General features: G+C 27.4%; 2 protein-coding genes and 1 long non-coding RNA gene across 4 annotated transcripts; 1 reads left to right on the top strand and 2 right to left on the bottom strand.

The window, feature by feature from the left end:
• The first annotated feature begins 917 nt into the window (after nucleotides 1-917).
• Nucleotides 918-27,472, top strand: LOC120358199. The gene is made up of 5 exons (XR_005575159.1): nucleotides 918-2,069; nucleotides 7,692-7,736; nucleotides 8,900-9,947; nucleotides 19,160-20,204; nucleotides 24,418-27,472. It is a non-coding gene; the product is annotated as an uncharacterized LOC120358199 (long non-coding RNA).
• Nucleotides 3,087-8,949, bottom strand: LOC105193998 (odorant receptor 43a). Its single transcript, XM_026134102.2, has 7 exons — nucleotides 8,834-8,949; nucleotides 7,569-7,838; nucleotides 6,424-6,892; nucleotides 6,221-6,320; nucleotides 5,607-5,726; nucleotides 5,379-5,534; nucleotides 3,087-3,162 (listed from the first exon to the last, which is right to left on the bottom strand). The coding sequence occupies exons 1-7, from the start codon at nucleotides 8,862-8,864 to the stop codon at nucleotides 3,109-3,111; spliced, it is 1,200 nt and encodes a 399-aa protein (XP_025989887.2). The 5' UTR covers nucleotides 8,865-8,949; the 3' UTR covers nucleotides 3,087-3,108.
• LOC113003672 (odorant receptor 43a) lies at nucleotides 10,985-19,214 on the bottom strand. 2 transcript variants are annotated; one of them, XM_039451399.1, is made up of 7 exons: nucleotides 19,094-19,214; nucleotides 17,820-18,089; nucleotides 14,284-14,617; nucleotides 14,080-14,179; nucleotides 13,468-13,587; nucleotides 13,240-13,395; nucleotides 10,985-11,060 (listed from the first exon to the last, which is right to left on the bottom strand). In XM_039451399.1, exons 1-7 carry the CDS (start codon nucleotides 19,122-19,124, stop codon nucleotides 11,007-11,009), a joined length of 1,065 nt encoding a protein of 354 aa, XP_039307333.1. In that variant the 5' UTR covers nucleotides 19,125-19,214; the 3' UTR covers nucleotides 10,985-11,006. The 2 variants fall into 2 exon arrangements, with proteins under 2 accessions (XP_039307333.1, XP_039307332.1); XM_039451398.1 differs by having other exon boundaries at nucleotides 14,284-14,752.
• Nucleotides 27,473-27,719: the final 247 nt, after the last annotated feature.

Consider the following 27,719-nt stretch of genomic DNA (forward strand, 5'->3'; position numbering starts at 1 on the left):
AAAAATGATTTTGTTGGAATAAGTGTGTGTAGTCCTACGGCAAATATGTGGAAAAATTACAAGGTATCAAAGAAAATAAGTGCAATTAAAAAAATTTAGATAACAAACATTAAAATTTTGAAAAACATTGTACATTGATTATGCGCATGACATTTATTATATTTGAAGATACTTTTTCTCTATTAAAACATCTAATTACATAAAATTGTTTGGGCATTCTAAATTATCTTATAAAAGTCTTTGAATAAATTGTTATTGTTATTGTTTTAACACAACAAAATGTTTATAACATTTTTTAATAATTATTGTGATTTTAATATTAACTGTGTTATATGTTGGATGTACTTAATGCTCATTTTCAACATGTAAATATAATAATATGTCAGAGTAAATTTTGTTCTAGTTTAGTCACACTAAAAATTGAAGGGTATATATCACTTGATACTAAAATAAAATGGTTACAATTAAATGAATACAACTAGAAATAAATGCTGTAATGATTATAATTCAAAACAATTTTCTTATATTATTAAAAGAGTTATGTGTTGAAAAAAATAAGGTGTCAATAAACTTTTATTTGGAAAATATTATTAAGTATTGTAGATTGTCTATCATTGATATCAAATCACCCCAAGTATACATTAAAATTTTTTCAACTACAAAACGATGCAGCTAAAAAATTTTCAAAATTATAAATGTTTACTGATTGACCTGACATTACATTTTAATTCTTTTTTTTTAACAATATTGTGTAAAACATTTTAAACGTATGTTCAACATTGATTTTTATTATAGAATTGCCAAAGATGAATAGTTTAAATGTTTGCTATATATTAAATTAAGAAAATATAGAGGAATAAAAATATATAGAGGATTTAATATAGATAGTCTATCTAATAACTTTAATGTTTATAAGCATACGTTTTATTTTGAACGTCATTATTGCAAGTACCTGCATTTCCATTAGGTTCAATAATGTCCATGTTGAGAATGATAATGTTACATAATGTTTTTTTAGACGAGAAAAATGCTTCTCAGAATGATAATTTCTTCCGCGACATGTTGACAAACTCTATGGTCGATCTACAGAGTGTAAAAACTCATTAATGTTACAAAAACGTCGACTGACACTGCAACGAGACAACTATAATTGTCAGATGCTATAGCATTGGAGACAAAAAAAAGATACATTGGAACGACTAACAATAGGGCCGCAGCGATAAATAACGACTTTAATTTACTTATATTTAAATAATTATAAGCTAACACAATACTGTAAGTATTGGCATTAATTTATTAAAAATATAACACAAATTAATTTATTGTTACAACAAACAAAATAACAGCAATGAAAAATTTTAGGCAATAAATGTAATAAAAATATTATTTGAATTATAACAATATCATTACAAATTTTAATTTAATTTTTTCAACATTAATTTTATTATGACCTTACCCTCAAGCGTAGTGTGTTTCAAGTTTTTCCTATTTCTTTATATTCTTGTATACCTTAATGCGTCCCTGTTCTTGATGTATATCCCTAGTTTAAAAAGTTTCTGAATTGTACCTCGTAACTATTGATCGTTACGTATAACATTTTCTTGCGCTTGAAATTTAATACTTTTCTTTCATATTATATCCTTCTCTTCTAACCAATCAGCGATGGATCATGCGCATTCTGCTTGCGAGGGAGTTGCCATTCTCTACCATCACGGGAACTCTTCGACTGCGCGTTTTATTTATGGTAGTATCTTATGATAGCGTGACGGTAACAAGTGCTTTGCGTTATCGTGCTCGAATATAAGAGAAATAATTATCAGGTTTTAATATTTAAATTGTTAATTATTTTTGCGGTCAAAATTATGCGTGTAATGAGTTTGCGTATTAAAAAAAGTATGAGATTGATAATAATTATACAAATAATTTTGTAACGTATAGATTTGATTATCTTACTAACAATAAGTAATAGTGTTACTGATGTTGTTTCTCTCGCGCGCAGCAAAGTGTTTACAAAAAAATAATATCACAATTTCATATTGCTACTGCTGGTATTTTCTCATCAAATGAATGTAAGTAAATACTATACACGATGATCTATTTCGAGTAAATACAGTTTAAAGTACTTGTGAACTTGATGCTCAATTATAATACTTTATGCCAAAATACTAACAAGCAGAGAAAGGATTTGCTGCCGAAGCTAAAATATAACCATCTAAAATGCAACTAAAATGTGTCCCTAAAATAGGAATGTTGTTAATACGGTTAATGTCTTTGTTGCCATTTAATTTATTAATTATTGAAACAGCTACAATTAAATACAAGTTGCAATGTTCCACAAACAATTACTATCTAATGTATGGTTTTACGCACGTAAGATATTGAATAATTGGGAAATCTACCACTTTCTTAGCTATTTGTTAAAGTACACATTTAATTTTAGCTAAGAAAGTTAAATCTTTAACAAATGTATTTTATTTTTTTAATAGCCGGCTTTTATTAATGACAGAAATTTTGAACTATTTTCTTACATTTAATTGATTTTTATAACTAATTTTTTTTGTGTTGCAAAATTAATATAGATAGTGTTTAATGTGTACAATATCGTATACTAATATTTCATTTATTAATTTAATCTTATTAGCGCGAAAAGTAAACGCATCCTATTTTGTATGTATTGTCTCTAAACTTGTAAATGTCAATAATTACTAGATTTTGTATAACAAGCGGTAATTTTTTATAATATTTTAGTATTATATTTATAAATAAATGTGAAGAAGCATTACTGGTGGTACACATCGCAAAGGTGCGTTATTTACAATTTATTAGTCCATATAATATGGTTTTACTATTTTTAAAAACAATGATGTGTAAAGTTGTTAAAGCTTCTGTATTTAAATAAAGAGTATTTGACTAAGATTTGCTACAAGTTATGTGTATATACAATATATATATGTATATAAAACACATATTTAAAACAAATGCAAAATCTATATTATTTGCGTAATATACTATTTTTTGCACTTATTTTAAATATATGTTTTACTAAATGCATATAATACGTAAACAAAATATATGAAACACTTAAACAAGATTTGAAAATGAATTTTATTAACCTTGTCTCGCAAGTAGAACAGATACATATCCGGCCGATGTTTTTATTAACTGAAATTTATTTAAAAAATGTAAAACAATATAATATTTTCTAAAAAAAGCGATACAGTTATTATTAAAAATATAAAATATGTACGAGTATATGTGTATTTACAAATATTTTAAAAATATTTTTAGTAATATACGAATATGTTTCCTTAATTGATATGCACTTAATATGTGTTTCTAGAATATAAATATGATCGTCTTAATGTTGCATTAATCTAATATCAGATTTCATGTATTTCTATAATTTTGTTTTATTATTATATTATAAAAAGATATATTTATAAAAATATTTCACATTTAAATAATTTAAAAAAATATGATATAAAAAATCTTATTTTCTTAATACACATTATTTTTTTATAAAAATATAATATAAATTGTTACAATAAGATATTGGTAATTTGTTTGCAAGTCTGTTATTATAATTTTTAATTTATGTTTTTATGTGTATTATATGAGAAGTTTTTTATGAAAACTATACAGTCTATACAGGTTCCTTACCGTTTTTAAAACGGATTCTTAAATGTCTGAAATTGTGTTTTTATACTTGTTATATGAAAAATGCGTTTTTATACTTGTTCATGAAAAATTTTTATATAACAACGCATAAAAAAGTAAAAATTTTTGTTAAGAGCTTGTTACATGTTATAAATAGAAAATCAAAAAATTATTATTTTATATTTTAAATAAAATTTTCTTTCTCACGTGCATCATTATCACAGTTATGAAGGAACGGTTAATGTAAAATATTGTACAATATGCTACATAAGAACAAGTACAAAAATTGGATGGAGTTCTACACACGGTCAACCTACGATTTTAATGAAACTTTGTCAAAAGCTTTATTTATGGTTAAAATAAAAGAAATCTTAAATGGGATTTTTGGCGATTCCTATGATAACACCATTAAAAAAAAAAAATAAAATAAAAATGTGTGTAAATACTTCTCTTCATACAATTAGTCTCAAATAACTTTAAATTTGAGTTGAACTTAATTTTCAAAAAGGTCATTGTTAGTCGTTTATTAACAAGTTTATTAACAAAACAATTTTTATAATTAAAACTTAATTTAATAATAATAATAAATTTAATAATAATAAAAGTATTATAAACATATATTTACAATATATTTACATTATAGATACAATGTGTGACTTTTGACGTAAAGGGAGGGGCTCATCTCTCGTCCTATTTGGGAATAAAACGAGATTTACAATTGTTCCCACGTGAGTTTCCGACTTTCCACTTTCGCGACGCATGAACCACCTAATTTCGTCCTTAAGTGCACTACCGCATCCAGTGTTTGTTTAAAGGCAAAATAAAATTTACAATTGCTTGTTTCACGCAAAGTTTATTAAATAAAATTATTTTTATTTTTAGGTTTTGTTTATGAAGATTATTTCGCTAATAACAAACAATAGAATAACTTTGATTATTTTAAAGGTCAAGATCAATATTATAGTAAAGTAGAAATTATTTGTTATTGTCCGTATAAAAGGAAATATTTACACTTATTTTTAATACTTTATGTTACAAATGATTTTATCATGGAAGTCGTTAAAAACCATTTTAAGAGTTTCTAAGTTAACCATAAATAAAGTGATTGAGAAAGTTTCATTAAAGTTAAAGATTAATTTAATTGTTTTCGGAACTTTATTCAAAATTTTTTTTTTTTCTTCTTTTTTAAACATATTTTCAAAATAATAATTAAAGCCTTAAGTAACTTTGTTTTTATGTTTTGTGCTCAGAAATATAGAGAGAGGGGCAGGGGAGGGGGAGAAAGAAAAAGAGAGAGAGAGAGAGAGAGAGAGAGAGAGAGAAAGAGAGAGAGAGAAAGAGAGAAAAAATTATTATATTTATGTAAACAATTTTAAGAGTAACTTTATTTTTTTCTTTTAATTTAATTTTTTTTGGACTCGTTCGATTTTGGTAGAAAATCGCTCGTATACAGAGTGATTATTAATGAATGTCTCCACTTTTTACCATAGGAGCATGCATTTGTAATTTCTAATATAATATGTTAGAAATACATATCCATCGGTAAATCAGGCTTCTATGGTAAAAAGTAGGGACATTTATTAATGATCACCTTGTATGTATGTAAATCTGTATGCATGTAATTTTTAAATTTATACGTGAAAGATCGGTAATATATTGAGTACCAATAGCTTAATTTATACTGGATAACTAATGTAAATAATAATGAATAATTTACTTACATTGCAAAACATCGATAGTGTCATAGGAAACATTTTACCAGCAGTAATATGGAGAGTTTTGTTGGCTCGAATCATTATTATAATCAAAGATCTTGCTTCTTCAGGATTCAGCTTATACCATTCGTAATTATATGCTGCACGATATAATCCTTCACACTATATAAATAACTTACTGGTATAATTCTTTGCCGCCTTTCTATTACATATTTTTTATATAATAATACTTACTTGAGCTACTAAAATTTCTCCTACTACGCAATATAGACACATGTGACCGCAAACGTTTAACACTATAGATATAAGATATATCAAACGGAACAATGACATTTCTTTTCCTTCTGTTAGTACCTAAGTAATCAATAGAACAATGTGAGCGTAAATGACGGACGTTATCTTAATAAATTATATTATAATATAATTTATTGCATATTGCATAATTTTCATTTATTTGTGATTATTGTGCATTATTCGCATAATGTGCCTAACTATTCAAATAAATAAAAATTGCATCTTTTGTTAGAGCTTTTACACTTTAAAACTCATTTCTTTATTTTTATTTTACATTAATTATTCTCCAATAATTATAATTTAAAAATAGTGTAAGAAATTGATTTAAAAAAGACAATTCTCTAATTGTTGTAATCAGTGTAACGTTTATCTCACTTTATATTTATTGTATATTTTAGAATACTTAATTTATATATATTTCAAACTATTATTATAAATGTTAATATTATTTAAAATAATTTATTATTATATCCTTAACTCCAAACAAAAAATGCAATAAAGAAATTAATTCTCTATGTTTAATAGGCAGATTTAATTTTTTTTTTACAACTTACTGCGACAATTAAAAATCCATATAGACAAAATAATGTACCAAAATATAGTAATAATCCAAGTAATAATATAGTAAATGTACTTTCAACAATATCAAAAAATCTGAAAAAAAATGTTAATAATTTTAAAGTGTAACAAAGATATAAAATATATATTTTAAAAGATAAATAATATGTTTTATAAATGCAGTAAATTAATACGAAACTTGGTTAATCGTATATGATCCTTGACGATGACAGCAAGACCACTATTAAAATTCTTAAATTGTTTTATATTGGTTATTCGTTCTTTGAGATTCTCCATTTGACCACACAAATGAAATATCAATAATCCAAGTAAATTATCTATGCCGCTGTAAGATGCAGCAGTCACTATGAGTAGCACGACTTGCGCGGCGTACGTGAGTTCGTAATATGGACTTCGATTTTTGTCATATATATATTGAGTTTGTAAAGGCAAGATTTTAACTGGATCCGTGACATTTGTAATATATCTTACAGTCGTTCCAAAACAAGGTAAAATTGCGACTAAACAGCCGGCTAGGAACATGAATAAACAACAGACTATTGTGATAATTCTGGCGTTTTGTGCTTGCTTTATCATAATGCACCGTTCTTTATTGGTTTTCTCCTTTATCCAGTCTTCAGCAATCATATTTATGGCCATTAGAAGATCTTCAAGATGAAAAATCATGAATATACTATAAATCATACTATATATTATACTATAAATTGACAGTAAACAATACATACAGAATATCCGAACGATGAAATTAATTTAGTATGTAAATATATCAATTGTGTAAAGATTTTTAATAATGTTTTCTCTTTCTTTTAACAGTTATTTTTAAAATTAATTACTCTGTTTTTACATACCATCTCTTTAAAATCTATTACAATTATGAAAGCAAATATATGCTATAAAGGTGTAAATAAATTATTGCGATAATTCAAAAGACCCCGCTCACTTTACAAAAAAAAACAAGGGTTTCTATTAAATTTATATATACCACTCATTTACGCGCGCACACACAAATGCAATATGCGCTGTAAGTATGAATATAAGTGATGTTTTGTAAACGAAATATAATTTCTGTAAACACCATTTGGAGAAATGTAGGAGCTTTGGAACCAAAAGTTAGGACTTTTTGAGATCATACTCATTAAACTTTTTAATCAGCATCTTAAAAGCAACAACATATAAAAAATTTAGTCTATTTAACAGAAAACTTTTTTTTTTTTATAAAATGCGGAGTCCTTTGAGCTTAAAAGAGAAACTCAAGAGAATGAATTTAGAATGCAACGGAATACTTTTATGTGAATAGTACCCAAGATTTTATGTGTCTTCTACCTGTTTTCTTCGACCATATATCGATGAGTTTTATTATGGCTATTGTTAACGGTAGAGAAAATTGTAGATTGTCTATCATTGATATCAGATCACCCCAAGTTCTCACTAATGAATGTATTGCAGGAATTTCACCAACGAAAAGGATGATGGCAATGACGAATGTCACGTGTAAGTTTGACAAGAATTTATCGTAGGCATTTTTATGAGCATTTGGCCAAACTCCAATAATGTTCAGTACAAGGCGATTTAAGCGTGTTGCCCATTCGAAATCTAGATAAAATGAGTCTTTTTAATAAAATGTTTCTAAAATTATTAGAATACCTCTAAAAAGCAAACAACTTTATCAAGATCTTCAAAACTGAACAAAAAATGATTTTGTTGAAATAAGTGTGTGTAGTTTACGGCAAATATGTAGAAAAATTACAACGTATCGAGGAAAACAAGTACAATTAAAAAAATTTAAATAACAAGTATTCAAATTTTAAAAACATTGTACATTGATTATGCGTATGACAATTTTTATAATTGGAAATACTTTTTCTCTATTAAAATATCTAATTATATAAAATTGTTTCGAGCATTCTAAATTATCTTATAAGTCTTGGAATAAATTGTTATTGTGTGAACATAGCAAAATATTGATAACAATTTTTAATGATTATTGTGATTTTATTATTGACTGTGTTAAATGGTCTTAATGCGCATTTTCAACATATAAACATAAAAATATGTCAGAGTAAATTTTGTTATAGTTTAGTGACACTAAATATTGAAGAGTTTATATCATTTAACACTAAAATTTAATGATTTCAAATAATAAATACAACTAGAAATAAATGCTGTTATGATTAAAATTTAAAACAATTTTCTTATATTATTAAAAAAGTTATGTGTTGAAAAAAATAAGATGTTGATAAATTTTTTATTTGGAAAATATTATTGAGTAAATATATACAAAAATTGTTTTAACTGCAACACAATGCAGCTAAAAAATTTTCACTATTATAAAAGTTTACTGATTGACCAGACATTACATTTTTATTCTTTTTTTTCAACAATATTGTGTAAAACATTTTAATCGTATGTTGGACATTGATTTCTATTATAGAATTGCAAAAGTTGAATAGTTTAAATATTTGTTATATATTAAATTAAGAAAATATAGAGAAATAAAAATATATAGAGGAGTTAATATAGATAGTCTATCTAATAATTTTAATGTTTACAAGCATACGTTTTATTTTGAACGTCATTATTGCAAGTACCTGCATTTCCATTAGGTTCAATAATGTCCATATTGAGAATGACAATGTTGAATAATGTTTTTTCAGACGAGAAAAATGCTTCTCAGAATGGTAATTTCTTCCGTGACATGTTGGCAAGCTCTATGGTCGATCTACAGAGTGTAAAAACTCATTAATGTTACAAAAACGTCGACTGACACTGCAACGAGACAACTATAATTGTCAGATGCTATAGCATTGGAGATAAAAAAAAGATACATTGGAACGACTAACAACAGGGCCGCAGCGATAAATAACGACTTTAATTTACTTATATTTAAATAATTATAAGCTAACACAATACTGTAAGTATTGGCATTAATTTATTAAAAATATAACACAAATTAATTTATTGTTACAACAAACAAAATAACAGCAATGAAAAATTTTAGGCAATAAATGTAATAAAAATATTATTTGAATTATAACAATATCATTACAAATTTTAATTTAATTTTTTCAACATTAATTTTATTATGAGCTTACCCGCAAGCGTAGTGTGTTTCAAGTTTTTCCTATTTCTTTATATTCTTGTATACCTTAATGCATCCCTGTTCTTGATGTATATCCTTAGTTTAAAAAGTTTCTGAATTGTACCTCGTAACTATTGATCGATACGTATAACATTTTCTTGCGCTTGAAATTTAATACTTTCGTCTCATATCATCCTTCTCTTCTAACCAACCACCGATGGATCATGCGCATTCTGCTTGCGAGGGTGTTGCCATTCTCTACCATCACGGGAACTCTTCGACTGCGCGTTTTATTTATGGCAGTATCTTATGATAGCGTGACGGTGACAGGTGCTTTGCGTTATCGTGCTCGAATATAAGAGAAATAATTATCAAGTTTTAATATTTAAATTGTTAATTATTTTGACGGTCAAAATTATGCGTGTAATGAGTTTGCGTATTAAAAAAAGTATGAGATTGATTAAAATTATACAAATAATTTTGTAACGTATAGATCTAATTATCTTACTAACAATAGTAATAGTGCTACTGATGTTGTTTCTCTCGCGCGCAACAAAGTGTTTACAAAAAAATAATATCACAATTTCATATTGCTACTGTTGGTATTTTCTCATCAAATGAATGTAAGTAAATACTATGCATGATGATCTATTTCGAGTAAATACAGTTTAAAGTACTTGTGAACTTGATGCTTAATTATAATACTTTATGCCGAAATATTAACAAGCAGAGAAAGGATTTGCTGCCGAAGCTAAAATATAACCATGGCAACTAAAATGTGTCCCTAAAATAGGAATGTTGTTAATAGGGTTAATGTCTTTGTTGCCATTTAATTTTTTAATTATTGAAATAGCTACAATTAAATACAAGTTGCAATGTTCCACAAACAATTACTATCTAATGTATGGTTTTATGCACGTAAGATATTGAATAATTTGGGAATCTACCACTTTTTTAGCTTTTCGTTAAAATACACTTTTAATTTTAGCTAAGAAAGTTGAATTTTTTGGCAGATGTATTTTATTTTTTTAATAGCCGGCTTTTATTAATGACAGAAATTTGTACTATTTTCTTACATTTAATTGATATTTTTAACTAATTTTTTTTTGTGTTGCAAAATTGATAGATGGTGTTTAATGTGTACAATGTCGTATACTAATATTTCATTTATTAATTTAATTTTATTAGCGCGAGAAGTAAAGGCGTCCTGTTTTGTATGTATTGTCTCTAAACTTGTAAATGTCAATAAATATTAGGTTTCATATTACGGACGGTATTTTTTAATAAGCATATTTTATTATAGTGATAAATAAATGTGAAGAAGCATTACTGTTGGTATACATCGCAAACGTGTGTTATTTACAATTTATTAGTCCATATAATATGGTTTTACTATTTTTAAAAACAATGATTTGTAAAGTTGTTAATGTTTCTTTATTTAAATAAAGAATATTCGACTAAGATTTACTACAACTTATGTGTATATACTATATATATATATATATATATATATATATATATATATACTATATATAAAACACATATTTAAAACAAATCCAAAATCTAAATTATTTGAATAATATACTACTTTTTGTATTTGTTTTAAATATGTCTTACTAAATGAATATAATATATAAATAAAATATATGAAACACTTAAACAAGATTTAGAAATAAATTTTATTAACCTTGTCTCGCAAGTAGAACAGATACATATCCGGCCGATGTTTTTATTACCTGAAATTTATTTGAAAAATGTAAAATAATATAATATTTTCTAAAAGAAACAATACAGTTGTTATTAAAAGTATAAAATATGTACGAGTACATGTGTATTTACAAATATTTTAAAAATATTTTTAGTAATATACGAGTATGTTTCCTTAATTGATCTGCACTTAATATGTGTTTTTAGACTATAAATAGAATCGTCTTAATGTTGCATTAATCTAATATCAGATTTCATGTATTTCTATAATTTCGTTTTATTATTACATTATATATTTATTAAAATATTTCACATTTAAATAATTAAAAAAAATATGATATAAAAAATCTTATTTTCTTAATACACATTATTTTTTTATAAAAATATAATATAAATTGTTACAATAAGATATTGTTAATTTGTTTTCAAGTATGTTTAACATAATTTTTAATATATGTATATATGTGTATTATATGAGAAGAGTTTTTTATGAAAACTACACAAGTCTATACAGGTTCTTTACTTTTAATAAAACAAATTCTTAAATGTCTGGAACTGTGTTTTTATACCTGTTATATTACATGAAAGATTTTTATATAAAAACACATAAAAAGGTAAAAATTTTTGTTAAGAGCTTGTTAAATGTTATAAATAGAAAGTCAAAAAATTATTATTTTATATTTAAATAAAATTTTCTTTCTCACGTGCATCATTATCACAGTTATGGAGGAACGGTTAATGTCAAATATTGTACAATATGCTACATAAGAACAAGTACAAAAATTGGATGGAGTTCTAAACACGGTGAACCTACGATTTTGATGAAACTTTGTCAAAAGCTTTCTTTACGGTTAAAATAAAAAAAGTCTGAAATGGGATTTTTGGCGATTCCTATGATAACACCATTAAAAAAAAAATAATAATAAAAGTGTGTGTAAATACTTCTCTTCATACAATTAGTCTCAAATAACTTTAAATTTGAGTTGAACTTAATTTTCAAAAAGATCATTGTTAGTCGTTTATTAACAAGTTTATTAACAAAAAAATTTTTATAATTAAAACTTAATTAAATAATAATAATAATAAATTTAATAATAATAAAAGTATTATAAACATATATTTACAATATATTTACATTATATATATAATGTGTGACTTTCGACGGAAAGGGAGGGGCTCATCTCTCGTCCTACTTAGGAATAAAACGAGATTTACAATTGTTCCCACGTGAGTTTCCGGCTTTCCACTTTCGCAACGCATGAACCACCCCATTTCGCCCTTAAGTGCACTACCGCATCCAGTGTTTGTTTAAAGGCAAAATAAAATTTACAATTGCTTGTTTCACGCAAATTTTATTAAATAAAATTATTTTATTAAGTTCTGTTTATGAAGATTATTTTGCTAATAACGAACGATAAAATAACTTTGACCATTTTAAAGGTCAAGATCAAAATTACAGTAAAGTAAAAATTATTTGTTATTGTCCGTATGAAAGAAAATATTTTCACCTATTTTTAATACTTTATGTTACAAATGATTTTATCATGGAAGTCGCTAAAAATCATTTTAAGAGTTTTCAAGTTAACCATAAATAAAGTGATTGAGAAAGTTTCATCAAAGTTAAAGATTAATTTAATTGTTTTTGGAACTTCATTAAAAATTTTTTTTTCCTGCTTTTTTTGTTAAACATATTCTCAAAATAATAATTAAAGCATTAAGTAACATTGTTTTTATGTTTTGTGTTCAGAAAGATAGAGAGAGTGGGGGAGATGGGGAAGAGAGAGAGAGAGAGAGAGAGAGAGAGAGAGAGAGAGAGAAAGAGAGAAAAAAATTATTATATTTATGTAAACAATTTTAAGAGTAACTTTATTTTTTTCTTTTAATTTAATTTTTTTTGGACTTGTTCGATTTTTGTAGAAAATCGCTCATATAGAGAGTGATTATTAATGAACGTCTCCACTTTTTACTATAGGAGCACGCATTTGTAATTTCTAATATAATATGTTAGAAATACATATCCATCGGTAAATCAGGCTCCTATGGTAAAAAGTAGGGACATTTATTAATGATCGCCTTGTATGTATAATATGTAAATATGTATGCATATAATTTTTAAATTTATACGTGAAAGATCGGTAATATATTGAGTACCAATAGCTTAATTTATACTGGATAACCAATGTAAATAATAATTAATAATTCACTTACATTGCAAAACATCGATAGTGTCATAGGAAACATTTTTCCAGCAGTAATATGGAGGGTTTTGTTGGCTCGAATCATTATTATAATTAAAGATCTCGCTTCTTCTGGATTCAGCTTATACCATTCGTAATTATATGCTGCACGATATATTCCTTCACACTATATAAATAACTTACTGGTATAATAATTTGCCGAGTTTCTATTATATATTTTTTATATAATACTACTTACTTGGGCTACTAAAATTTCTCCTACTACGCAATATAGACACATGTGACCACAAACGTTTAACACTACAGATATAAGATATATCAAACGGAACAATGACATTTTTTTTCCTTCTGTTAGTACCTAAATAATCAATAAAACAATGTGAGCGTAAATGACGGAAATTATCTTCATAAATTATATTATAATATAATTTATTGCATATTGCAAAATTTTCATTTATTTGTGATTATTGTGCATTATTTGCATAATGTGCCTAAGTATTTAAATAGATAAAAATTGCACTTTTGTTAGAGCCTTTGCAGTTTAAAACTCATTTCTTTATTTTTACTTTACATTAATTATTCTCCAAATAATTATAATTTAAAAATAGTGTAAGAAATTGATTAAAAAAAGACAATTCTCTAATTGTTGTAATCAGTGTAACGTTTATCTCATTTTATACTTATTGTATATTTTAGAATACTTAATTTATATATATTTCAAACTATTATTATAAATGTTGATATTATTTAAAATAATTTATTATTATATCCTTAACTCTAAACAAAAAATGCAATAAATAATTAATTTTCTATGTTTAATAAACAAATTTAATTTTTTTTTACAACTTACTGCGACAATTAAAAATCCATATAGACAAAATAATGTACCAAAATATAGTAATAAACCAAGTAATAATATAGTAAATGTACTTTCAACAATATCAAAAAATCTGAAAAAAAATGTTAATAATTTTAAAGTGTAACAAAGATATAAAATATATATTTTAAAAGATAAATAATATAAATTTATAAATGCAGTAAATTAATACGAAACTTGATTAATCGTATATGATCCTTGACGATGACAGCAAGACCACTATTAAAATTCTTAAATTGTTTCATATTGGTTATTCGTTCTTTGAGATTCTCCATTTGACCACACAAATGAAATATCAATAATCCAAGTAAATTATCTATGCCGCTGTAAGATGCAGCAGTCACTATGAGTAGCACGACTTGCGCGGCGTACGTGAGTTCGTAATATGGACTTCGATTTTTGTCATATATATATTGAGTTTGTAAAGGCAAGATTTTAACTGGATCCGTGACATTTGTAATATATCTTACAGTCGTTCCAAAACAAGGTAAAATTACGACTAAACAGCTGGCTAGAAACATGAATAAACAACAGACTATTGTGATAATTCTGGCGTTTTGTGCTTGCTTTATCATAATGCACCGTTCTTTATTGGTTTTCTCCTTTATCCAGTCTTCAGCAATCATATTTATGGCCATTAGAAGATCTTCAAGATGAAAAATCATGAATATACTATAAATCATACTATATATTATACTATAAATTGGCAATAAACAATGCATATAGAATATCAGAACTATGAAATTAATTTAGTATGTAAATATATCAATTGTAAAGATTTGTAAAGATTTTTAATAATGTTTTCTCTTTTTTTAACAGTTATTTTTAAAATTAATTATTTTGTTTATACATAGCATCTCTTTAAAATCTATTACAATTATGAAAGCAAATATATGCTATAAAGATGTAAATAAATTATTGCGATAATTCAAAAGACCCCGCTCATTTTACAAAAAAAAGGGTATCTATTAAATTGGCTAAATCTTTTATATTATGTGATTGTGATTAGGAATGCTGATTTTAAAATGCTGATTAAAAATTTGAACAAGCATAACCGCAGAAATGTCTACTTTTATTGTTATTAAATAATTACTTTAGTGTAATAATAGACATCATTAAATACTTTATCTTATTTAGTTTTGCGTAGCGTACACATACATCACACACACACACACACACACACACACACACACGCGCGCGCACACACGCGCGCACGCACGCACGCACGCACGCACGCACGCACGCACGCACGCACGCACACACACACACACACACACATTGTCGCGCATGACAAAGCGTACCGATACATCCATACACTTACATGTAATTATTAAAATAGCAAATCTCTAGACTCGTCAAATTCGGAGTAGACCGCGGCAGTCTTTGGGGCATATGGTCTTGGCGCCGCGAAACGCGTAGTCGCACAATAGCGCGGCTGTAGAATAATTGAGGAGATAATTGAGCCGATATAGATCTGCCGACCGCGGGTTTAAAATTGCGGAATCTCAAGCCGGTAACGGCGGTAATTGAGGCGATGTTGGCGAAGCTTACGGTCACCGTTTGATTTAGCTGCTTCTCGCGTATTCGTCACGACATCAGAAAAGAGATTCGAGGTTGCCAATTAGGACAAGTTTGCGAATTGTCTCCGCAAATTGGAATAAAACATCAAGATGCCCGAAAGGTATAAGTATAAGAGATCGCTCGACCCGGAGTCGGCCTCTTCTTCTTCTGGCTTGTCCAAGTGCAAAGATAAAGGTAGTCTTGAGAATAGTAATTGCGAGAGTACTAATCGAACAATTTGTTCCCTCGTCAAGGGTGATACTGAAGTCGAGACTCAAAGTGGTTGTTCCTAGGCGACGTCTTTGGGTTCAGGACAATCACTCCTAGGCGTGTCGAGACGAATACGCTCTAGATGTGCACGAACGTTTTCCGAAAGTGCGCTTGACTGAATCGTACGGACATTATACGCGGGCGTATTCAACAGTATATTACATCATTATATTATAACAATAAACTATTTTATACATTTTGAACAATCAAACTACAGTGCGCGAACATTTAGACTAGTATTTTTTAAATTTTGCCTTATTAAAGAGATCCGAAAAGAGGCTGTTGGGGTTGCAGCAAGATTCTAAAAGATCGTCACATCTCGCCACGTAATTATAAGCTGGGTAGATACGAGCTTATTACCGGCGATTTTTGATAATTAATATTTCGGTAATTATAACGCAAATTAAAAAATGATATAAGACTTTGTGAGTAACTTTAATTTTCTCTATAATTCATACAATTTTATTCATAAATGATACTCTTTTTGTCTGAAAGTGTGTGGCATACATTTCTTAAAAATCGTGGGAATAATGAAAATAATTAATAATAAAATTTTTTTAAATATGTAAATAAGTGACAGTTATTATACAAATAAATAGATAGCGCTGCAATAGTTGACAAATGTTGAAAATAATTAACAGATAAACAACTGCGTATTTTAAACAAATCTAAATGACATTCGCTGTATTTACAAAATAGCAAATTTTGATCAAAATTGTGATAAAGTGCGTGGAAAAAGTTTGAAATCAAAGCAATTAACACTTAACCAACGTAATGGTATTATGCAAAAATTGTTACACAATAAGGAAGGCGAGGGACGATCACCATCAACATTATCATGTTCCATAGAAGCTGTTTAATCAGCCACATCATTATTAAACTGAAATACTTTTATACGTCATTACTCTTTGTAAAACTTTGTATTATTGGACAAGTTGGAAATATTTTATAAATATAATCATTAAATTTATAAATGTATATCATATTTTTAAACAAGTAAAAGTCCAAACGTATATCATATTTTTGGATGGAGGGAGTATTATACTTAATATTAATCACTATATACAGGGTGTCAGGTAACGATCGCCCGGGGTTTCGTGGATTGATAGATCAAGTAAAACTGAGCAGAAAAGTCCTTTACCATTTTTTAATATTTGCCATAGTTAACGAAAAAAAAATTAATAAAGTCTGCGAATAAGCGCGTATCACCGCGCGCAAGGACCGCCCGCCGGTCGCCAAGACGTAGGCAGCCGCGGCTGTAGGCGCGGCGCTGTGCGCTGAGGAGGGAAAAACAGCTACTGCTTTTCCTTCCTCACCGCACAGCGCCGCGCCTACAGCCGCGGCTGCCTACGTCTCGGCGACCGGCGGGCGGTCCTTGCGCGCGGTGATACGCGCTTATTCGCAGACTTTATTAATTTTTATTTCGTTAACTATGGCAAATATTAAAAAATGGTAAAGGACTTTTCTGCTCAGTTTTACTTGATCTATCAATCCACGAAACCACGGGCGATCGTTACCTGACACCCTGTATACCACTCACTTACACGCGCACACACAAATGCAATATGCGCTGTATGTATGAATATAAGTAATGTTTTGTAAACAAAATATAATTTCTGTAAACACAATTTGGAGAAATGGAGGGGCTTTGGAACTAAAAAGTTAGGACTTTTTGAGATCATACTCATTAAACTTTTTAATCAACATCTTAAAAGCAACAACATATAAAAAATTTAGTCAATTTGACAGAAAACGTTTTTTTTTTTTTTTATATATATATAAAGTGCGGAGTTCTTTGAGCTTAAAAGAGAAAATCAAGAGAATGCATTTAAAATGCAATGGAATACTTTTATGTGAATAGTAAGATTTTATGTGTCTTCTACCTGTTTTCTTCCACCATATATCGATGAGTTTTATTATGGCTATTGTGAACGGTAGAGAAAACTGTAGATTGTCTATCATTGATAACAGATCACCCCAAGTTCTCACTAGTGAATGTATTGCAGGAATTTCACCAACAAAAAGGATGATGGCAATGACGAATGTCACGTGTAAGTTTGACAAGAATTTATCGTAGGCATTTTTATGAGCACTCGGCCAAATTCCAACAATGTTCAGTACAAAGCGATTTAAGCGAGTTGCCCATTCAAAATCTAGATAAAATGAGTCTTTTTAATAAAATGTTTCTAAAATTTTTGGAATCGTTCTAAAAAGCAAACAACTTTATCAAGATCTTCGAAACTAAACAAAAAATGATTTTATTGAAATAAGTGTGTGTAGTCTATGGCAAATATGTAGAAAAATTACAACGTATCGAGGAAAATAAATACAATTAAAAAAATTTAAATAACAAATATTAAAATTTTAAAAACATTGTACATTAATTATGCGCATGACAATTTTTATATTTGGAGATATTTTTTCTCTATTAAAACATCTAATTATATAAAATTGTTTTGAGTATTCTAAATTACTTTATACAAATCTTTGAATAAATTGTTATTGTGTGAACGTAGCAAAATATTGATAACAATTTTTAATGATTATTGTGATTTTATTATTAACTGTGTTAAATGTTCTTAATGCGCATTTTCAACATGTAAATATAAAAATATGTCAAAGTAAATTTTGTTCTAGTTTAGTCACACCAAAAATTGAAGGGTTTATATCATTTAATACTAAAATTTAATGATTACAATTAAATAAATACAACTAGAAATAGATGCTGTAATGATTAACATTTAAAACAATTTTCTTAAATATATATTATTAAAAAAGTTATTTGTTGAAAAAAATAAGATGTCGATAAATTTTTTATTTGGAAAATATTATTGAGTAAGTATATACAAAAATTGTTTTAACTACAATACAATGCAGCTAAAAAATTTTCACAATTATAAAAGTTTACTGATTGACTAGACATTACATTTTTATTCTTTTTTTTCAACAATATTGTGTAAAACATCTTAATCGTATGTTTGACATTGATTTCTATTATAGAATTGCCAAAGTTGAATAGTTTAAATATTTGTTATATATTAAATTAAGAAAATATAGAGAAATAAAAATATATAGAGGATTTAATATAGATAGTCTATCGAACAATTTTAATGTTTATAAGCATAGGTTTTATTTTGAACGTCATTATTGCAAGTACCTGCATTTCCATTAGGTTTAATAATGTCCATGTTGAGACTGACAATGTTGTATAATGTTTTTTCAGACGAGAAAAATGCTTCTCAGAATGGTAATTTCTTCCGCGACATGTTGGCAAACTCTATGGTCGATCTACAGAGTGTAAAGAATCATTAATGTTACAAAAACGTCGACTGACACTGCAACGAGACAACTATAATTGTCAGATGCTATAGCATTGGAGACAAAAAAAAGATACATTGGAACGACTAACAATAGGGCCGCAGCGATAAATAACGACTTTAATTTACTTATATTTAAATAATTATAAGCTAACACAATACTGTAAGTATTGGCATTAATTTATTAAAAATATAACACAAATTAATTTATTGTTACAACAAACAAAATAACAGCAATGAAAAATTTTAGGCAATAAATGTAATAAAAATATTATTTGAATTATAACAATATCATTACAAATTTTAATTTAATTTTTTCAACATTAATTTTATTATGAGCTTACCCTCAAGCGTAGTGTGTTTCAAGTTTTTCCTATTTCTTTATATTCTTGTACACCTTAATGCGTCCCTGTTCTTGATGTATATCCCTAGTTTAAAAAGTTTCTGAATTGTACCTCGTAACTATTGATCGATACGTATAACATTTTCTTGCGCTTGAAATTTAATACTTTCCTTTTATATTATATCCTTCTCTTCTAACCAATCAGCTATGGATCATGCGCATTCTGCTTGTGAGGGTGTGCCATTCTTTACCATCATGGGAACTCTTCGACTGCCCTTGCGCGCGTTATTTACGGCAGTATCTTATGATAGCGTGACGGTGACAGGTGCTTTGCGTTATCGTGCTCAAATATAAGAAAAATAATCATTAGGTTTTTATATATTAGTTATTATCTTTGAGGTCAAAATTATGCGTGTAATGAGTTTGCATATTAAAAAAAGTATGAGATTGATATTAATTATGCAAATAATTTTGTAACGTATAGATCTGATTATTTTACTAACAATAAGTAATAGTGTTACTGATGTTTCTCTCGCGCGCAATTAAGTGTTTACAAAAAAATAATATCACAATTTCATATTCAACTGGTATTTTTTCATCAAATAAAAGTAAGTAAATACTATGTATTTCGAGTAAATACAGTTTAACGTACTTGTGAACTTGATGCTCAATTGTAATACTTCATACCAAAATACTAACAAGCAGAGAAAGGATTTGCTGCCGAAGCTAAAATATAACAATAGCAACTAAAATGTTTCTCTAAAATAAGAATGTTGTTAATAGGATTAATGTTTTTGCTGCCATTTAATTTATTAATTATTACAACAGCTACAATTAAATACAAGTTGCAATGTTCCACAAACAATTACTATCTAATGTATGGTTTTACGCACGTAAGATATTGAATAATTTGGGAATCTACCACTTTTTTAGCTATTCGTTAAAGTACACTTTTAATTTTAGCTAAGAAAGTTGAATTTTTTGGCAAATGTATTTTATTTTTTTAATAGCCGGCTTTTATTAATGACAGAAATTCTGAACTTTTTTCTTACATTTAATTGATATTTTTAACTAATTTTTTTGTGTTGCAAAATTAATACATGATGTTTAATGTGTATAAGTGTCGTATACTAATATTTTATTTATTTATTTTATTTTATTAGCGCGAGGAGTAAACGCATCCTATTTTATATGTATTATCTCTAAACTTGTGAATGTAAATAATTATAAGGTTTTATTTTACGGGCGGTATTTTTTTATAAGCAATATATTTTATTATATTGTTAAATAAATGTGAAGAAGTATTAGTGGTAGACATCGCAAACGTGCATTATTTACTATTTAGACGGTGAGTTGCGCCGTCTTTGTATACCATGTCTACTCGGCCCGTAATTCGCTAACTTTATCCTCTTATAATTCAAAAAGTAAGTTATACACAAACTTTTGTGTATAAAAAATCATCTCAGAATTTATCCAAGAACACGTCTTTACAGGGACACATGGGTCGTTCTAAATCACCCTGTATATAGCAAATATATGTTATTAAAAACATGTAAAAATTTTTTATTTTTTCTTTTGTTTCTGGAAATCAGAGTATGCCGTCCTTAATCTTTATTATATACATCTAATGTTTTCAAAGTTTGTGAGACATATATGACAACCATCACGCAAAAGCCATTGTAGCAAAAGTTCTCGTGTTCGCGTAACATAAAATTTTAATATCCTCCACTTCTCATACCGTATCTCTTATCTACATTTTGAGTTATGTTGAAGCGTATTTCTGTTGTTGTGCCTCCCACTCTTGATATAGGATTAGTGGATTGGCGATGAGTACGTGAAGTTTAATAAATGTATAAACCTTCTTAAGCCAGTAGCAAACGATGCAATTTTTCTTATAAATTGCTAGAAATGTATCAAGAAGCTCGTAGAATTTCAAATAATTTTCTAGATCGTAAGTAATCCAGCAGAAAAAATTATGTACACTGTCGCAGGCTTTAATCTCTTATTGTACTCTTACTCATGACAAACTCATTAGCAGCACCGTGTCTTTTTGGAGGAGTCAATTGATACTACACAAATAATAGGTATTATTAATAACATTTAATAAATGTAACTTTGTTACTTTTTTAATGTCAATTTTTATTAACTATTATGGATTTGTATAATAAAAATATTATTTGTAAATGATATTTTTTAATTAATTCAATCATTGTAGAAGTAAATATGAAAGTAGAGCAAATAGTTCATAAAATAAAAGAGTGATTCGAAACGATATCGCCGGTTTCATTAAGTGATTAATTGTTTGGAGTAATTCGAGCGCGCCAAGTTTTCAAAATCGAACATCAGTAATTATTAAACTGATTTAATATCGTGATATTACTATTTTTTGTTAAAACAATAATATTACTCTTACGTCTATTATTCAGGTAAATATAAATATAAAAATTGAATTTAATTTTGCATGCTAATAGAACAGAAGTATAACTGCCATATCTATATCAACTACAATACTTAAAACACATACAATAAATAATATTATTTAACATAATTAAACATAATTAAATTTAAACATTATAATCTCAATATAAAGATGATTAACGCAATGTTATTAAGTATTGGAGTTAATGTTATTAAAGTTAACTAAAGTTAATACTACATTATGCAATAAGATTAATAAAGATTAAATAAGTTGGTATAATAATCAGTAAATAGGAAATACTTTTCCACCCATAATATAAAGAAGTTTGTTATCTCGAATCATTATCAGAAGCAGTTTTTGTCTTTTTTGGCAATTGATTTGATAACAAATTTTACCATGAAAAAATCATTGAAGTCTGTAGACGAACTCGAGATTGATATCTGGCCTGAGTAATAATTTAAAAGTCCCTATACATTGTTTACGTAGACAAACATTAACTGTAAATGTATACAAATTAAATTTGAAAATTTAATGGCAAATATTCGTAAAGAACATAAAACACACAAAAATTAATTCTAATATTATTGTACATAGTATCAAAGTATCGAGTACCAAAATTTATAAATTGGTTCTATTCCTACTTAACTGACGCATAATGTGGTCGAACTGCTCCTTCCATAATCATAATGCTGTCGTCTCCGTGAACATATACGAGTATGTATAGTATCAGTCACGACCAGTCGTTCATTCTCTGCTTATGCAAGATATCACGATTTGATTTGTAATATAAACGTGTTTCATTAACAATCGCGAATAGCAGGTCACGCAACAAATTGATTGCATAACGTTGTATTACACAAAACAAAAATTAATTAAGTTTAATAATAATTTGTTCGACAAAAATATTTACAAGGTAAATTTCAAAAAACATTTTAATGTCCTTTAAAATTTATTTATTGTGAAAAATTAAATGTTTCTAACTTATTCTTTATATATGTGTTTACACACTTAAAAACACGGTCGACATCAAAAATTAGGATTGAAAGTTTTATATACTATTATATAATTCATTGCGCTACATTAGATCGAAATTAAATCGGGATTTTGTTACAAGTAAAAATAAAATTTTTTCCGTTAGCTCTTTGAATATTGCGATATAAATTCATTCATATCGTATGAAAAGTAATAGCTATACGTACAAGCTTTATAGAGAGACATGTACATAGAATTATGTATTAATACTTTGAAAGTTATAAAGAATCTTCATAATCTTGATTACCTTATAACATTACGCGCAAGAAGAACATAACAATTTTTATACCATATGATTTTTTCTTTCTTTCTGTGAATTAATCTTATTATTTAGAGTATAACAGTTTATCTACTTTGTTAGTGACGAGACATCAATTGGAAAATTTAGAACTTATTTTGTTTCATAATGTTTTCTCTGTTTCTATATAAAGTATATAGACCATGCTTCTTGTATTAATTCCATAAAAAATAACTGCATGCAGCCGTTTTTTATCGAGTTGAGTGCATTTTGCATGTGCACACGCTCGTTTCCCAAGTCTATACTTTCAGGACGTATTTTTAATAGTTTTCTCAATTTTTAAAAATTATATTTTTAAGCTGTACGGCTGATGCGTTGGCAATTAAACTTTTTTTTACGAGCTCGGGCACTCACTCTATTGCAGCATATGACACATGTGCACGTTATAACGTTACCGCGTGTGCGAACGTGACAAACGATGGAAGTTGCACGCAATTACACATTTAGCGAAACCGTAACGTATGTCATGTGTGGCCTGTTATGCGACACACGGTGGCTCGACGGGATTATCACGCGGTTGTGTTCATCGGCGCACACACGGTATCATGAAACCGCATGAGTATATGGCTGGAGTGACATGACTCAAAAGTACATGAATTATTCGGCGGCTCGTTGCATGTGCATTTGTCTTTAGTGGAGCCATTAATTACAATCGCTTATTTTTCTTCCGCTATATTTTATGCGCTTTTTCTTTTGCATTTGACGACCTCAGCGAACACAATTGAAGATAAATTCAATTAAAATTAAGTTCTAAATTGAATTTTATTATTGTTAACTATATTGATGTTGTGACTTATGAATTATTAATCTATAAAATTACGCAATGTTAAGAACAAAATATAAATATTAACTAAATTGAATTGGAAATCAAAATCATGATATATGATGCTGCTAAAAAAATTATCCAATTTGGTGGAAATGGTGGATAAAACTTTTTTGCATTGATTTCTTTTTTTTTTATAGCAAGTATATTAAACTGTGTTTATTGAGAAAGAGTAACGAAACATAATCATAATTATAATTCTTTTTCTACATTTTTTTCATTATATTACCATGTATCCCTGTCTTTCAGGCGAGGTTTCGTCAACAGTAGCATAAATGAAAGAGAATTGTTGCATTCACGATGTGTAGGACAAACGTCCAGGACAACATGCGTGGCCTGCTTTCATTGTTTCGCAAAAAGTTAATTTGTCGAGCCACATGGTACTTGCGATGCCGAAACCACGTATGTATGTACGAGTACGTTGGTCCGCTTTACCAAAGAGCCGCCTTTATGTCGCTCGCCCGTTGCGCTTTATCAAATCTCACTTCATTCGCGGGATTCCCGTTTCGCGATGTCTATGACGGATTTTTAATTCTCCACGAGGAATCTCCCTCCCTTTTGGATTCGCGCGCAATCATCGAATGACTGCGTTTCCGCGGATTTTCATGAAATAACGAGACACGTGGCTTGTTGCGTTTTTGAACTACGTCGAGTTTTTGCTTGAAACGGTGGATTGCTCTGCAAAAAAATAAAAAAAAAACAGTATACGTACCATATGTAAACAAACAGGCGGCATTTTTTTTTTGCTGTGCCCTATAGTTTTGACTAATTTATGCATATTTTTTAATTATTCTTTTTAGCCTTGCTCATATAACATTATTAGGAGAGCGATGTCTATATTTTTTATATAGAGTTTTGCTCAACTTACTGCTCAAGTGCAATATTATGTTGATTGTTGTAATTTTCATGTGATAAAATTCGCTTTTTCTTCTATTTCTTTGCCAAATTTCAACTTGTTCGAACAATGGCAACCTGTGTCGCTGGCTCGTTAAATATTTGAGTTCCTTTGTATTAAGCTTTCAATTTGGTTTCCACAAAAATCGATCTAAAAAACTTTTCTTTTTTTTATATGTGTACCTTAGTTTTTTGAAACGTTTGAGGTCTTATACACCTTATTTAAACAATTAAATGAATTGTTAATGATTAAAACAAAAATAAATAGTTATTATGTTTTTCGATTTTTTGAGCTGGTAAAATGATTCATGGATTGAAAAAGTATTATTAGTATGTTTGGAAGCAAAATAAATGTCAAACATGTATTTTACCTATTTTTATTAATAAAGTGGTTTGTTACAGTTAACATTACAAAATAACTAATAATTGTGTTATAAATGTAATTGTTAGTCGTTGACACCATCTTCAATAAGTCCAAGTCACTACTTATACATAACGAAACTTGTAGCAATGTTCTAAAAATATTGTACTTTACTCAGGATCAATATGCGCCACCGTTATTAAACGGATACGGAAAGAATTTTACTTCTCATAATTAAAAAAATTATGAGATAAAAAAAGAAGCAGTGTTGGAGAATTTTCTGGTGTTAATTTTTTACTCTTGATGTCTTAATAGTGAAATTTTCCTTATTCGTTATTATGCACTATTTGTTATAATAACTTTAAAAAATAATTTGCGTGACAAGATATAAAAAATTATTTCCAGCAAATTATTGGAAGTAAATTGCTATCCATTAAACAAGTTTTAAGTGTGCTGTTTCACAATTTTTGATTAGTAAAAATCAATATATGGGATAGTGCAGGATTGATGATACAAGAAGTGAGAAATTTGAGAAATTAGGAACAGCTTGAGCTTAGCTTCTTCAATATTTCGATTCTTCGTACAAAGCTTTTAATTTAGCAAAGCAATGCTTTACTTCTCTAGTTAGGATTCTCGTTTTCTCTCGGAAAATTAGCACACGTCTTGTATCATCAATCTTCCATTATCCCATACACTTAATTTTACTAATCAAAAATTATAAAATAGCAAACTTAAAACTTGTTTAATAGATGGCAATTTATTTCCAATAATTTGCTTGGATTAATTTTTTATAAAATACATCAGATTCTGATTTATGCAAATTATTTCTTCAATTTCTTTATTATGCATAATATCGAATAAAAACTATTTTACTATTAATTTCAAGAGCAAAGAATTAAAGCAGGAAAATTCTTTAACGATGCGTTTTTTATTCTATCTTATAATTTTTTAATTATGAAAAGCAAAACTCTTTCTTTGTGTTTGTCTAATGACGTGTATTACTCGTAAATAAAGTACAGTATACAATATTTTTGGAATGTTGCTGCAAACTTTGTTTTGTATAAGTAATGATTTGGATTTATTCAAGATGGTGTCAACGACTAGCAATCATATTTATAATTATTAGTTATTTTGTAATATTAAATGTAAAAAACAGCTTTTTTTAATAAAAACATATAAAATTAGTCTCGTTCGACATTTATTTTATCCCTCAAATATACTAATAATTCTCTTTCAATTTATGGACCAATTTTATCCGCTCAAAAAATCAAGAAACGTAATAATTATTTATTTTTGTTTTAATCATTAACAATTCACCTAATTGTTTAAATAAGACGTATAAGATTTCAAACGATGCAGAACATCAAGCATACATATAAAACAAAAGAAAAGCAAACTTACCTGCGCTCCATATAACTTATTTGAGTGAAGCCAGTAAGTCATCTCTTATGGTAAAGAGTTGTTCAAACCATTAATAATTACCTTGTATATATTTACATATATGATTATACTACAGATTCCATAGCGCATAAGCATACCGCGTTTTATTATAAGTTTATTTTAATGGTTTGTTTTAGTGTTTAGCATGGCAAGTTATCAGGCTAAGTGTTTTAAAAGAGTAAAACAAAGGATGCGATGTATGTATACTTATATGGACTTTAAAGTTATACTTACTGAAATAGTAACGTCTATCAAGTTTTGTAAAAATTGTGTCTATTATTCTAATATTAATTATAATTATTTTGTGTTACTATAAAAATATAATTTTATTCTAATATTTTATCATTTTATTGCAATTTTATAACTGTATACAATTTGTATTATACTTTTATGCATTATATTTGTTTTCTATTATAATAAATTATAAAAAGTATCACTTAAAATTTCTTAAAACGATCGAAGTTAACAAGCGTTAAAAACTTAAAACAAGTTAAAAACTTTAAATATTTGGCAATAGAGAATTGTATAGAGGAGAAGAGAGGTAATATGCCTCCCATTTTTATTGTATTGAATAACTTTGTTTATAATTAATATTTTCTATTGAAAATTGAACGATTACATTCGACAGAGTATTGTTTGACAGATTTTAGAGTAATAAAATATTTATTATTTAGGACGTGATTTATAAATATCTAATGTACTACATAATCGGTGGAAGAAAAAAAGTAATATGACTATCCATAGAAAAAATTAAAAAAAATTAGTTTAGTTTAAATGAAACACAGTATCTTGTATTACAAAATTATATATTTTTAATTTGCTATTGTTTAGAATTTTCCTGATTTAGAATTTTTCT

The sequence above is a fragment of the Solenopsis invicta genome, chromosome 7 (genome assembly GCF_016802725.1).
Source record: "Solenopsis invicta isolate M01_SB chromosome 7, UNIL_Sinv_3.0, whole genome shotgun sequence".
NCBI classification, from domain to species: domain Eukaryota; kingdom Metazoa; phylum Arthropoda; class Insecta; order Hymenoptera; family Formicidae; genus Solenopsis; species Solenopsis invicta.

What these genes read in the sequence shown, in the direction of transcription:
- LOC105193998 (XM_026134102.2), bottom strand. Translation starts at nt 8,864, where the DNA reads ATGGACATTATTGAACCTAATGGAAATGCAG. An exon ending in GATCATATACGATTAACCAA is followed by an intron (nt 6,321 to 6,423) that starts GTTTCGTATTAA and finishes ATTTTTTTTCAG; the next exon opens with ATTTTTTGATATTGTTGAAA. An exon ending in GAGAAATTTTAGTAGCTCAA is followed by an intron (nt 5,535 to 5,606) that starts GTAAGTATTATT and finishes TTATTTATATAG; the next exon opens with TGTGAAGGATTATATCGTGC.
- LOC113003672 (XM_039451398.1), bottom strand. Translation starts at nt 19,124, where the DNA reads ATGGACATTATTAAACCTAATGGAAATGCAG. An exon ending in TAAACCTAATGGAAATGCAG is followed by an intron (nt 18,090 to 19,093) that starts GTACTTGCAATA and finishes CATTTTATCTAG; the next exon opens with ATTTTGAATGGGCAACTCGC. An exon ending in CACTATCGATGTTTTGCAAT is followed by an intron (nt 11,061 to 13,239) that starts GTAAGTGAATTA and finishes AATAAATTTCAG; the next exon opens with GTAATAAAAACATCGGCCGG.